Source organism: Mandrillus leucophaeus, unplaced genomic scaffold (assembly GCF_000951045.1).
Source record: "Mandrillus leucophaeus isolate KB7577 unplaced genomic scaffold, Mleu.le_1.0 Scaffold594, whole genome shotgun sequence".
Taxonomy (NCBI): domain Eukaryota; kingdom Metazoa; phylum Chordata; class Mammalia; order Primates; family Cercopithecidae; genus Mandrillus; species Mandrillus leucophaeus.
Window position 1 is genome coordinate 1,035,476 of NW_012106408.1, and position 16,035 is coordinate 1,051,510.

Here is a 16,035-nt window from a genome sequence, read left to right on the forward strand (position 1 = left end):
AAACCCCATCTCTACTAAAAATATGAAAAATTAGCTGGGTATGGTGGCACCTGCTTGTAGTCCCAGCTACCTTAGAGGCTGAGGCAGGAGAATCACTTGAACATGGCAGGCAGAGGTTGTAGTGAGCCGAGATCATGCCACTGCACTCCAGCCTAGGTGACAAGAGCGAGAGATTCCATCTCAAAAGAAAAAAAAAAAAGAATCTATTCAAATAGGGGCCTGTCTACAGACCTCCTTCTTGATCAAAGCATTTTTATTTTTTGATCTTTGTCCATGTTCTCTACTGGCCTGCAATGATAGAGTAGGTAAACCACTATATGAATGTGATCCAACCCAGAATTCTTCCCCTTAGTCCACCATCGTTTAAAGACTCCTATTAGAGGCAGCCAGGTAGTAGATGATAAGTTGTTTTTCCAGGCAGATTTCTAACATGCATTTTAAAATGATTTCTACTATCAAGGCACACAATTTCTTCACTCTACACTGACACAACATTTTGTAATCAAAAGCATTTGAATTTAGGCTGATTTAGTTTATCAAATCTCTGAAGCATAATTAAGAGTCCATATGGTTTCATTTGACTTGAGTATTAAGCACTGACAATCTTTGAGAGATATAAAACAAATAAGATTCAAAAAACTGCTGTCTCTGCATGGTTTTATACAAAATTATAAGTAAGTAAATGACTAAAATAAGTGACAAGAGATGCAATCACCTTGGAAAAACACCTAATAAACAGCAAAAGAACCCACATTACACCTGACTTTGCCACAGACTATCTGTGTGGTCTTTGATGAAGTATTTGTACCTACTATGTGAAAAATGGATGGACTATTCACTATCTCTATTCTACCTACTTTAAAGGAAAGAATAAATAAAATGAATGGAGCCAAACTATATGCTCTCTACAGGATTTCCTCAGGATCAAACATTGCTCTCTACAGGATTTCCTCAGGATCAAACATTGTGAAAGCTTATTTAAAATGTCCTTTATAAATTTTCTCCACCCTTTCATCCCAGGTTGTGAAATTTAGTCCCACTGTCCAATCATTTACAGACATCTGGAAAACCTAATCTATGCTCAGTGTAAGATACCAAGGCAATTAACAATTAAGCTGCTATATGTGAATCATGTGTTCTATGCAGCTACTTTTTGGGCCCTCCTGTGTTATTGTCACAACAATGCCCTGTAAATAATGCAGGCATTTGAGAAACTCAATAACTTTTAGAATGAAAAGGTACAGTTTATTATTTCAAATAAATCTAGTAGAAAAATCTCACTGGGAACACACGTTCATAAGCACATAAAACCACACCAGAATAAGGAATACCCGAAAGAGTACTGCACATCATTCTTCAAAATACTCTCTGCTCAAAAACTATAAATAACATTCTGAAATGAAAACAGTCCTTCACAATGATAACCTAAAAGACTTCCTGTAATAATAATACACGTATCTATGTCCACATACTATATATAACACATGCACACATGCCATGTCTGTGCATGCAACCAAACTAAATGGCACAAAGCAAACTTAGTAAATGAAAAACGCATTCCAAAAGAACCACCACAAATAGCCCAGAGGAAAAACAAGAAAGAAGTCCACAAAGAAAGTCAAGCCAATGTCAAATGAGAAATTATGGCAAATTAAAGGATATTTTGAGTAATACCTTATGTCGAGCACCAAAAACCACTAAAAAGATGCTTTTCATGTAAAACAAAATAGTGACACTAGTAAGGAAATCTGTGTGCAGAGGAATCCACGAGAGAAAAAAATGCTTGGATGGTAGAAAAAAAAAATTCCCACATGCTATGCATCTTTTTGAAAGGTAGAGTATTGAAAATAAAACATATTTTCCTATACTTATACTGCGTCATTCAAGTTGCTGCAACTCGAGACAAATGTACAGCAGGAACTGGAAGGAAAGAAAAGGCAATCAGGACATTCTTTTTCTTTTTTTTACAGGGTCTTACTCTGACAACTAGGCTGGAGTCTAGTGGTGTGATCTCAGCTCACTGTAGCCTCGACCTCCTGAACTCAAGTGATGCTCCCACCTCTGCCTCTTGAGTAGCTGGGACTACCGACATGTGTCACCATACCCAGCTAATTTTTATTTTTTGTAGAGACAAGGTTTCACTATGTTATTGAGGCTGGTCTCAAATTCCTGGACTCAAGTGATCCTCCTGCCTTGGCCTTCCAAAGTGCTGGAATTACAGGCATGAGCCACCATGTCTGGCTCCTTTTCATCATATACTTCTTCAATCAACTGACTGAAGAAGAGAGATAGCACCCAGATGAAAACCAAAGGGAGCTGGCAGAAGGGTAGTGTTCTAGTTGGGAAAAGATGACGACCTAGAGAGAACAAGGAAGATTTGTGTAACATTTTAAATGACTCAGTTAAGGAAAAGACACACCTGATTACCAAATTTTTCAGAAGCTGCTTCTAAAATCTGATGTTAGCTACCTTTAGGAAGGTGACTCTGACAGAGAAGGTTTGAGGATTCAAAACGAGCTTGGATAAATTCATGAATGGCTAAGATAAGCTGAGATTAATCCCTATCCTTTACAGTTGACGTCAGAGAGAACAAGTGTGCCCTCATAGCCTACAGTGGCTGCATATATTTGAAATGTTGTGGGTGTACAGGCCATTTCTATGTTTCCATGTTACATGAAATATATCAATATATTATTTATTAAATATAACTCTAATGGCCATATTAGAAAAGCCTACAGGTTGTATATTTCTAATCACCTTATTGCCTCATGACAAAATTCAGTCATGTGATTGTCCTCATCTATATTAGAAAATCTGGATTTACTCTTCACCGAGGCCCTGACAGAACTTTTAGTATGTAGTACCAGAGTTAGAAATCAATAATTTAGCAAAATTGTTTTGAGTGGCTATTTCCAGAGGTAGGATTAAAAGTAGTTTGAATAGAGAGAGTCCTGCAACAAGCCCTACACTTCCTAGTAAATGGGATTTGATGTTGAGGTTAAATTGAGAGATTCAATCTGAGGTTAGAAAACTCACTACAACAATAGGTATGTGTATGGCTTCTGCTAGTGTGGGATACTTAATAAAAAACAAGGATGGTGAACAGAATACCAAGGGATTTACTGATGGCTCAACCAATAAAAAGAATTTAAGTTTGACATAGAGAACAGAGTTTCTTAAAGTTCCATTGATTCCATCATTAAAATGAAATTGCAATAGAGCATGCTTTCCTCAAAACCATTACATGTACTTACTAGCTTAAGTTAACCGACTCCTTTTGGGCCCTCCTGTGTTATTGTCACAACAATGCCCTGTAAATAATGCAGGCATTTGAGAAACTCAATAACTTTTAGAATGAAAAGGTACAGTTTATTATTTCAAATAAATCTAGTAGAAAAATCTCACTGGGAACACACGTTCATAAGCACATAAAACCACACCAGAATAAGGAATACCCGAAAGAGTACTGCACATCATTCTTCAAAATACTCTCTGCTCAAAAACTATAAATAACATTCTGAAATGAAAACTCCTTTATAAATTTTCTCCACCCTTTCATCCCAGGTTGTGAAATTTAGTCCCACTGTCCAATCATTTACAGACATCTGGAAAACCTAATCTATGCTCAGTGTAAGATACCAAGGCAATTAACAATTAAGCTGCTATATGTGAATCATGTGTTCTATGCAGCTACTTTTTGGGCCCTCCTGTGTTATTGTCACAACAATGCCCTGTAAATAATACAGGCATTTGAGAAACTCAATAACTTTTAGAATGAAAAGGTACAGTTTATTATTTCAAATAAATCTAGTAGAAAAATCTCACTGGGAACACACGTTCATAAGCACATAAAACCACACCAGAATAAGGAATACCCGAAAGAGTACTGCACATCATTCTTCAAAATACTCTCTGCTCAAAAACTATAAATAACATTCTGAAATGAAAACAGTCCTTCACAATGATAACCTAAAAGACTTCCTGTAATAATAATACACGTATCTATGTCCACATACTATATATAACACATGCACACATGCCATGTCTGTGCATGCAACCAAACTAAATGGCACAAAGCAAACTTAGTAAATGAAAAACGCATTCCAAAAGAACCACCACAAATAGCCCAGAGGAAAAACAAGAAAGAAGTCCACAAAGAAAGTCAAGCCAATGTCAAATGAGAAATTATGGCAAATTAAAGGATATTTTGAGTAATACCTTATGTCGAGCACCAAAAACCACTAAAAAGATGCTTTTCATGTAAAACAAAATAGTGACACTAGTAAGGAAATCTGTGTGCAGAGGAATCCACGAGAGAAAAAAATGCTTGGATGGTAGAAAAAAAAAATTCCCACATGCTATGCATCTTTTTGAAAGGTAGAGTATTGAAAATAAAACATATTTTCCTATACTTATACTGCGTCATTCAAGTTGCTGCAACTCGAGACAAATGTACAGCAGGAACTGGAAGGAAAGAAAAGGCAATCAGGACATTCTTTTTCTTTTTTTTACAGGGTCTTACTCTGACAACTAGGCTGGAGTCTAGTGGTGTGATCTCAGCTCACTGTAGCCTCGACCTCCTGAACTCAAGTGATGCTCCCACCTCTGCCTCTTGAGTAGCTGGGACTACCGACATGTGTCACCATACCCAGCTAATTTTTATTTTTTGTAGAGACAAGGTTTCACTATGTTATTGAAGCTGGTCTCAAATTCCTGGACTCAAGTGATCCTCCTGCCTTGGCCTTCCAAAGTGCTGGGATTACAGGCATGAGCCACCATGTCTGGCTCCTTTTCATCATATACTTCTTCAATCAACTGACTGAAGAAGAGAGATAGCACCCAGATGAAAACCAAAGGGAGCTGGCAGAAGGGTAGTGTTCTAGTTGGGAAAAGATGACGACCTAGAGAGAACAAGGAAGATTTGTGTAACATTTTAAATGACTCAGTTAAGGAAAAGACACACCTGATTACCAAATTTTTCAGAAGCTGCTTCTAAAATCTGATGTTAGCTACCTTTAGGAAGGTGACTCTGACAGAGAAGGTTTGAGGATTCAAAACGAGCTTGGATAAATTCATGAATGGCTAAGATAAGCTGAGATTAATCCCTATCCTTTACAGTTGACGTCAGAGAGAACAAGTGTGCCCTCATAGCCTACAGTGGCTGCATATATTTGAAATGTTGTGGGTGTACAGGCCATTTCTATGTTTCCATGTTACATGAAATATATCAATATATTATTTATTAAATATAACTCTAATGGCCATATTAGAAAAGCCTACAGGTTGTATATTTCTAATCACCTTATTGCCTCATGACAAAATTCAGTCATGTGATTGTCCTCATCTATATTAGAAAATCTGGATTTACTCTTCACCGAGGCCCTGACAGAACTTTTAGTATGTAGTACCAGAGTTAGAAATCAATAATTTAGCAAAATTGTTTTGAGTGGCTATTTCCAGAGGTAGGATTAAAAGTAGTTTGAATAGAGAGAGTCCTGCAACAAGCCCTACACTTCCTAGTAAATGGAATTTGATGTTGAGGTTAAATTGAGAGATTCAATCTGAGGTTAGAAAACTCACTACAACAATAGGTATGTGTATGGCTTCTGCTAGTGTGGGATACTTAATAAAAAACAAGGATGGTGAACAGAATACCAAGGGATTTACTGATGGCTCAACCAATAAAAAGAATTTAAGTTTGACATAGAGAACAGAGTTTCTTAAAGTTCCATTGATTCCATCATTAAAATGAAATTGCAATAGAGCATGCTTTCCTCAAAACCATTACATGTACTTACTAGCTTAAGTTAACCGACTCCCTACTTTGATGGAAGTTACCACCTCACTTTCATTACTGGACATAAACTAGTGGTAATAACCTAGCAGAGAAGAACCTCTATTCACTTGTTTTATATTTACTTGAGTTCACTAAACCGAAGCTAAACATATATACCTGTAATTGTGCTATTTGGGGTAGAACCGAGGGGATTTTGTGTGTAATTAAAGGTAAAAATCACTTATACTCATTAAAACTAACCAATTCACTATATTCTTCTCACATACTATAATTATTACTTAATCAGAAAACTACTTCCCAGCCAGTCTATTGACTATATGGCAGAGCGGTCTCTTCAGTATTACAGAAATGCTCATTCAAAGCAGAAATGTTTCCCAGGAAAGTGGTGGACCCAAATAAAGGGACTTTGGAGGCCCCATGTCCTAATCACCTTTTAGAGTACTGTATATATACAACAACAAACCGTATCACTTCCAAAAGTCAAAATTTACTTTTACATTAAAAAAGAATTACCAAGGAATTCAGCAAACCTACTTCTGGTAGTGGGCTGGCCGGTTTGGTTAGGATTCCTCCTACATAAACAACATTAGGCAGAGTAGGTCTTGGGAATTCCAGTGCTACATCAGTACACAGCATCCACAGGCTGGACCCATGAACCAAATCATACATGGACTTCTCCGGCAGCAGGTTGTACTTCTGCATTATCCTTTCGTATTTGGGAAGAACCAAAAAGCTGACCCCTAATCTGGAAATGAGGTAAACACCGGTATTTTTCATCCTTTGCAGCAAGTTCATGCGGTCTGTGAGGAGTGAGTTAAACTCTGGGACGTATGCTAATGGAGCAGGAGCACCCACTTCAGCAGGATACCAAAGGCCAGTGGAAAATACAGCATATTTAACTCCTAAAAGATGAGCTATCACAAATCCACACATATCATTAGGATCCACCAGCAGCAGGTCAAACTTTTCTTTCTTCAGACCCTGGATCAGGGCATGGTTGCCAACCATCATGTCACAGTTCTTAGTATAGTGATCCAGTATGTCAAACAGTTCAATTGCTGTCAATCTCCCAGAGAAAATATTCCGCATCTTGGACTGTAGGAAAGCATCTGAGGTGGTACTGTTAAAGATCCCTGGGTAGCGCTGCAGGCTGTAATGATTAGATGGGGCGATGTCTCTGCCTTCAGAGAGGAGGAACACTGTATGGTGGCCTCTCTCGTGCAAGGCTGAGGCTAGCGTCTTGAAAATGTACATATGGCTTTCAAACATAATTGGCGGCACGATGATGATTTTGGCAGCCTTCACTATCCCAACAGCACTCCACAGGAGCATGAAATATGGAGTGTAAGACTTCATAGCTGTAACAACAACCAGAAAACAACTTAAAACAAAATACAATGCTCAACATTCAAAACAAGCAGTCACAAAGCATTTTTCCCCAAAAACATCTGATCTAATACTTTGTCTAAAAAAATTCACTATTAAAAATTATCCTGACAATTGTTCTAATTACCGCCTTATTTTTGAAAGATCAATTATGTTTAAGTATAGAATTGAAAGCAAAGTTGACATAAACTGAAATATATTAAAAATGGATCTATTTGGGAAGAAAACTGCATTAGTTAACTATTTTCAAACATTTGAAATAACATTTTGATAAGGTTGAATAACACATAATATATCTTTTTGGAAGGAGATCTATGAAATATCTATGGAACATCTGTTCATCTTCTAACTGAATGTCATTGTTAATCCCAGGAAGAAGAGCTGACCTTTTTAATTTCCAGGTATATGAGCATGTGCCTCTTATTTAAATCATTTTAATTAAACAGTTACATTTGCAGTTATAATTAAAGCATACCAAAGAAAGATTGTTTTAGAAAATAATTATTTTGAATGGTAGTTTGGTGATTCTGCAGAAAAGACTTTTTTCCAGAAAAAAAAATGATCTTTAACATATATTTTCCCTTTACCTAAATACCATAAGTATTTAGGTAGCAATCTATATTTATGTATCCTAGCAATCTCTATTTATGTAATCTAGGTCAATTTGCTGATACATTTCAGGGCATTATGTAAAAGAGAAACTTATAATAGAAAAACTCAAGAGGGTTAATAGATCTCAGTAAATACTTATTTAAAAAGGACTGATGAATGATTATCTCTCAGATCACACTTGCTATGTTGTACCTTTAACTCAGGTGCAAATGTCAAGTCAGATGATGCCTGTACACTTGAGGGCTGGTACTTCTCCTACTTTTTCATGTTAATAGATATGTGTAATAAAGTTGTCTTCTATTGTTTTTAGAGATAAATATACTATACATGGGGACCATAGAGTGTGCAAATACACCCACTAACCTATTCAATATAATTAATTCTTAGACTCTAAATTAGACCCCCAAATAGATCTAAACAATCACTCAAGCCAACTGGACACATTTCAAAAAACTCAAATTAGATTTATACACACATCACCAAACTGATATCTATTTTTACCCCTTAAAATACATTAACCCTCCTATTTGTATAATTCCTACCATCTAAATGCAATTTTAACAACTATACCTTCTCAACATTCAAACACTGCAAGCAACCTAAAGAAACCAATAGCAGGCAACTAATGGATTCTTCCAATAACAAGTGTGAACTCTAAAATACATATATATCCAGATGTTTTTTCCCTCTCCTACTCTAAGGAAAGTTTCAAACTATTTGAAAGTTGAAATTATACCATTAAGAATAAGTAAAAGTAATGCATATTACAAACATATAATATAAATGTCACTTACATTATTATAAGGGCTTAAAAATAATTAATTTTGGAGAAGATACTGATTCTATAGTAAGTTTACTCTACAATTACAAGATCAGTAAAGAAAGAAAATTAAGGGGCCTATCTTAGAAAAACCTTCCAAATCTTTATTCTACTGTACTGCCTCACCTATGTATCTCTCCAAAGTTGCCTTCTCAAAAATCTGAAGAAGCAAAAATGAGAGATTTTACAAGGAAATATTATCACCTCCAGGGATGAGACTAATGCCAATAAAGGTAGGTGTTCCAGCAGCTACTGCCCACTGCTGTCACTTCTTGCATATTGGAGAGGAGACTACTTGATGACAGAACAATGGTAGAAAACTGCTCTCCCCACTGGGTTCTGGATCTAGCTGAGCAGACCACAGGCATACTCTGTTCAGCTACACTTAAAACTACTTAATCTATCATAAGTAACTTAAAACAAAAATGATCATAGAGAACAAATCCTTTCACTGTGTTTTTGTTTAATTCTTCCTTTTTAATATTTTATTTCAGTAATTACTAAAAAGTAAAAAGAAAATGCATAATTTTTTAATGAACAACTGCTTATATTTTAGAATAGCACTGTCAAAGAGAAATTTCTGTAATGTCAAATATGTTCTATGTCCTCACTGTCCACTATAGTATCCCCTATCCATGTGTGGCTACTGAACAGTTGAAAATGTGACTGGTATGACTGAGGAACTGAAACAAATATTATGTAGTTTTGCTATATGTTGCTAGTGGCTACCATACTAGAATAAAGTTTTAAAGTATACAGATTCTAAAAGTTACTGTTCAGAAATACGAATACTCATGTGACAAAATACCATCTAAAAATCATACCTACTAGTTTTTCATACATCTTCATTTAACAATACTGATTACCAAGAGAGAGCTATCATTTACACAAGCATGACATTCTACTGTTAAAACACAAAATTAAACAACACTTTAATCTCATAAATACCACTGTACAGAATGACTAACACAACTAGCAACAAACACTGAGATTCCTGCTAGTCTATAATTACTTGACTATGTCTACTGAAAACATGATTTTCTGACATAATTATTGTATCATATCCTAATTTTAATATTTTGCTTTTAAAACCTTTACAGTTAGGGGTTTCACTTACAAGGTAGGATACCGTACCATAATTTCTTACCAAAATATAAGCACTTACAATATCTGTTCATCAAAATAACCAAATAAGCATTCATTGATTCACACATTGGTACTGAAGTACCTGATGCCACACAAAAATGTTTACAGTTTAATTATGACCCATCATTTTCAATATATGACTTATGGTAGCACTTGACATTTAAAATGCCAACAATATGGATTTTTTAATAGAAGGTTAAAAAACGCTATGTCTATAGTTTTTGCGTAATAACACCAGGACAGGGTTGAATGAGACTTTAAAGGTTGAATGAGATTTTAAGTGTAGTAACAGCCAAGCAATCAACTAAAGCATGAATCTACTCTTACCAATGCTTGTCAAACCTGAAGGCTAGTGATAACTGAAAATTTCCCATATTATTTTTATTATTTAACATACTTCTCAATGTAATAAGAAATAAAGGAGGTGTAAAGATAAGAAATCAGGAAACAAGACTTACTGAGTATTAAAAGATTTTCTTCACAGGAAACTCTAAAGAATTAACAAGGCAAACTAGTAAGAAAGGTCAAGATTCCCAGTTACCACATACGCCTCCCCCAACAGCTTTGATCACCAGAAATAAGTATTTATATGTTAATCTATTTATTTTTCAGAAAGACACTGGGAGTTATTCAAAAATAATACCCCAAACGACAGAAATCTTTATTTTTATGAAGCTTGCATTCTATTGGAAAGAGAGAGAAAATAAAGAAAATAAACAAAAGTACATACTATATAGCCATTTGAAAAATATTACCAAAATAAAAAGACCTTCTATATCCATTTCTTAAATATAAAAATTTTAGCTGTTGATTTCAATTAACTTAAGAATCTGAATGTTCTATTTGGTTTGAGACTATAAAAAAATTAAGGAAGTATTTATCGGTATTTTAATGTGGTTTTGTTGTTGTTGTTGTTGTTGTTGAACAGATTTCTTTTTTAATATAATGACTGTGTACATGGGCAACTGAAAATACGGAAAACCCCCAAATTAATGTTTTAACATATTACAAGCTGTTACTAAAGACCATATGCCTGGATTAAAAAAAATAGTCCAATAGATGAAGTCTCTCATTCAACCTAGCAGTTTAACCAATTTCTCTTTTCATAAAAGTTGCACATTACAGTGGTATAAATTTATCTTTTTTAACACTTCACATAAAAACATGTGCACCCTCTCCTTCTACATTTAATCATTAGTAGTCTCTAAAATGGTAAAATAAAATTGAATTTATATTAGCAAATGAAAGTGCAAGTTTGTACAGCTAGGCTCAGCAGCAAAAGTGAAGAAGAAGAATGAAAGATGAAAAGCTGACAGATGCCATGCAGAGCAAGGACTTCCATGAAGGTCCGTGTCCTGTGTGCCAAACACAGTCAACATTCCATCATTTTCTCATCGCTCTTAAACGAGCTAAACCAAATTCTTTTTCTGTCGAAAGAAATATTAAATCTTTATTTTCCCCAACATAATTTGTGATCAGGTAAGGCAAAGATAAGTCCACCATCACTGGGGATAGCACCAACATACAGACTTCAGAAATAGCCCTGAATCATCAGTAACATTCTCTCGTGGTAACATCAGAAGGAATGCAGCTAACAAATTAAATCTGTAATGTTGTCACATTGTTCTAATTTATTTGATTAGTTTATCTGGAAAAACTTTATAAATACATTATGTAAGAGAGCAGTAAATTATTTTCTTGCTTTGAAAAAAAGATTTTTCATATTTTAAAACATTTTAGTCTGCTTTTGCAAAAGGAGTTGCAAGAAAAACGTGACAGCTGGGTTTGCAGAATGTCCATGTACAAGTTGTATTTATAAGAACCTGGTAATCTGCCTATAATTTGCTTCTACAAATAGAGCTCTTTGCAATAATATTTAAACAAACGGGCTTAAACTCTTCCCCTATTCATTCTACTTGTAGAGCAAAGAGGTACTTATTTTTCAAGTATTATAAAAGGTAAAAATTTTTTTGCCAATTTTACATTTTAAGCTTTCAAGACCAAAAAAATCATGCCTAGTCAGCCCATTTCTTTTATAATCAAATTCTCTTGTCTTTTAAAGAATGCAGAAAAATATTGATTGCAAAGAAGGAGCACACTGGAAAAAGCCATTTTAAAGTATTGAAGAATGAGACGTATTTCTTTTTTCCTATTGATGAAAATTATTAGAAAAGCTATCCAGTCTGTCGTCTTTAGCTAGTTTTAACAAATATTTTCAAAATGATGACCAAGAACTCTTTAAAATACAGAAATAAATGTTGAATTTCATCAACAGTGTAACTGTTTTCTGCATCTAAAGTTTACACGTTTGTTCAGAAGGAAATACAAAGAATGTTAAAGGGAATCGATATTATACTCATTATTTAATCATTCGTTATTTTGAACTTGTTCAGTAACTTACTATGTAAGAATTATAAAACTTCTGAGAAACCAAAGAAAACATGACTAAGAACTGTGTATAATATAGACATAAAATGTTCTCAAATATAGTACAGACCTAAAACTATCATGAACTCCTAGTAACAAATCCCTTCAAAGGTAACAAAATGATTTTCAAGTCTATCTGAAAAATGAAATTGTAAACAAGCAAGAAAACATGGGAAACTGAGGAATAATCAGTAGGCTTGCATTTTCAGTTACTAAAATATACTACAATGTTACATTAAAATAAGGTTAAATCAAAATAATCTAGTGATGGTAGAAGAAGAAAGTTGGACCAATGCCAAAAAGAAGGCCCCAAATATGTACATATGTTTGTGATGTTTGCATATAGTATGTATTGTACATGAATATATATTACAGTAAACATTGACATTTCAAATCAGTGGAGAATGAGCAAATCATTCCAATAACTGGATTGCTCACTTTTTAAAACTTTGAAAAGAAGTTAGGAACTTATTTCAAACCATGAAACAAAACAAATTTCAGACCAGTTCAAGAGTTAAATAAAATAAATAAATAAATCTACAAAATAATTGAAAAGTTAGTGAAAATGTGTAGTACTTAAGCAGGGAAGAGTTTTCTAAATCAAAATCTCAAACAACAATCTAAATGTAGACACTGACAGACTTGAATACATTAAAAATGTAGGGACATCAAGAGAAGGAGAAGACAAGCCACAGATTAGGAGAAGTTATTTGGAAAAAGGTATGTCTGATAAAGGAGTGTTATCCAAAACACACGAAGAGCTCTTAAAACTCAACAATTATTTAAAAAACCCAATTTTTAAAAAATGGATCACAGGCCTTCACTGACACCACACCACAAAATGTAGACAGGTGGCAAATAAGGATATGCCCTACAACATATCTCATTAAAGAAATGCAAATTACAACTATGAAATACCATTATACACCATTAAAATGGTCAAAATCCAGAAAGCTGACATATTGCTGACAAGGATGTGGAGCAACAGGAACTCTCATTCATTGTTAGTGGAAATGCAAAATGGTACAGCCACTTTGGAAGACAGTGTGGTTGTCATACAAAACTAAACATATTCTTATCACACTCCTACAATCATGCTCCTCGGTATTTACCCAAAGAAGATAAAAAATGTCCACATTAAAACCTGCACACAGATATTTATAGCAGCATTACCAAATTGACAAAACTTTGAAACAACCAAGTAGGTGAATGAATTAATAAACTGGTATATCAGACAATAGATTATATTTAGCGCTAAAAAATGAAATGGACTATTAAGCCATGAAAAGACATGGAGGAACCTTAAATGCATATTACTAAGTAAAAGAAGTCAATCCGAAATAGCTACATACTATTATGTTGGCACAAAAGTAATTGTAGTTTTTGCCATTACTTTTAATGCTTTTTGCCCAATCTAATATATAATTTTACACCAACCTAATATATGATTCCAACTATGAAGACATTCTGGAAAAGGCAAAAATATAGAGCTCACAACAAGATTAGTGGTTGCCAAGGGTTAGCGGGTAAGGGAGAGACACACAGAAAAGCACAGAGGATTTTTTAGGGCAGTGAAACTGCTATGTATGATACTATAACGGTGGATATATGTCATTATACATGCATCCAACCCCGTTAAATGTACAACACCAAGAACGGACCCTAATATAAACTATGGACTTTGGATGATAACAATGGGTCAGTGTAGGTTCATTGACTGTAATAAATGTACCACTCCAGTGCAGAATATCCATATTGCAGGAGTTTGTGCATGTGAAAAAAGGGAGTACTTGGGAAATCTCTGTATTTTCTACTCAATTTTTCTATGAACCAAAAACTGCTCTAAAATTAAAGTTAATTAATTGTTTTAAAAGGCTTTCATGCAAGCAGCCCATAATATTTATCTTGGAGTTTTATATAATTATATAAGTATCTTATTTTCATTACATAATTTATTATAATTAGAAAAGGTAATATAATTATCTTATATTTTAATATAATTATGTTATTATAGCAGCCTACATTATTTATATTAAAGCAACCTGAAAAATATTCAATAGAAAGAAAACTAAGCAATACAAATAAAATACGAAGACATATCAAATGCACCATAAACAAATAAAATGACAAATGATATCCTAGAAATACAACCTGCAACATACATAATAGATACTTAACTTCCTTAAGTATTCTCCTGAATTCATTTAGTGCAGGAAAGGATTATTACCATCTGCAAATCTTGAAGATATGTTAAATTCTCAACAACTGGGATTGATTAAATAGATTGTCATTCATTCATATAATGCAGCCACTAAAATAATCTTATAAAAAGAATACGGCATAACATATTCAAGATTTAATGTTGACTGAAAATTAGGATACTAAACAGTATACATATCATGTAGCACTTTGCAAAATATATACATGTGTACATATATGGGAATGGTACTTGCCAAAATAGTATGATTTTTCTCTGGATAGTGTGAATTACAAGGGCTTTAACTTTTTCCTTCTATGTATTCACAAAGGAATTCACAGTGGGCATGTGTTACTCTTACTGAAATAAAAATACTATTTTAAAGTAACATATGATAAAAAATAACTCATTCACAATAACAATAAAGGGTACAACATACCTTTTACATTACTAATATAGACTATTTGTTGGCTATAACATGGCCAGACTTCCCCTGAAGATAGATACACAGGAATATTTTCTAAATGTATAGAAACACTTTTGTTTTCATGAAAGAAAATATTCTAAAATAGTTCATCTTTCCCATGTTATAAATAGACTGATGGGTTTCTTTCAGATCCCACTGGATGATTTGTTGTGTTTTGTTCGGAATTTAATCAAAATTATACCTATGTTCATTGGAAAAATATAAAAACAAGAGAATACATTTTTTAAAAAGGAACAGTAATGATTGGGAATATTCATATAAATCTTAAAACATATTTTTAAAATCCAGTAATTAAAAACTGGAACTAGTCCAAAAATTCTACATGAAATCAATGGATCAGTGTAGGAAGCCTATTGGAATTCCCTGAATAAATATAAACATAATATATGATGAAGGAAGTACCACAAATAGGTGAGGAAAGAATAACTTATTCGACAGTGTTAAAAATTTGCTTTATATTTGAAACATAAAATCACTACATGTTTTACCTTAAACTTTCCTTAAAGTAAATTGAATAGCATAGTGTTAAAAGTTTTTTAGATAAATCCATTAAAAATGTTTAGTTTTAAAGGATTATCTGGAAAGAGAAAAAAAATAAGAATAAAGCAAAGAAAACAATCGCTTTTACAAATAATAGTTTTAATTGCATACTCATTAATATTTATGGAATGTTTAGAACATCTGGAGCAGTCAGAGGTTTCCAGTTTAAAACGGCAGATTAAAAAACGTGTTTCCTTTCCTTTTCTCCCAAAGCTCCATTGCAAATTTGAGTGAAGAATATAAAAGAAAATAAATACACACTAGTTCTGAGAAGTGGTATCAGGCATTGACAGGGTTACAGTGGAATGATTGAACAAATGAACAAATTAGACTTGTCTCTTATAAAACCGGCAAGGATGTTATTTTTAGTGATAATACTCAACTCTTGCAAAGGCACAGTGTAGTCTTAAGAAGTTGGTGAGGCCAGGTGCGGTGGCTCAAGCCTGTAATCCCAGCACTTTTGGAAGGCCGAGACCGGCGGATCACGAGGTCAGGAGAGCGAGACCATCCTGGCTAACACAGTGAAACCCCGTCTCTACTAAAAAATACAAAAAACTAGCTGGGCGAGGTGGCGGGCGCCTGTAGACCCAGCTACTCGGGAGGCTGAGGCAGGAGAATGGCGT

General features: G+C 34.1%; 1 protein-coding gene across 1 annotated transcript in view; it reads right to left on the bottom strand.

The window, feature by feature from the left end:
- Positions 1-16,035, bottom strand: part of UGT8 (UDP glycosyltransferase 8) — a 109,133-nt gene that overhangs the window by 67,162 nt on the left and 25,936 nt on the right. Inside the window, exon 2 of the mRNA XM_011999458.1 lies at positions 6,332-7,155. Coding sequence (XP_011854848.1) covers positions 6,332-7,153 — 822 coding nt within the window. The 5' untranslated portion in view covers positions 7,154-7,155. The remainder of the gene's footprint in view (positions 1-6,331; positions 7,156-16,035) is intronic.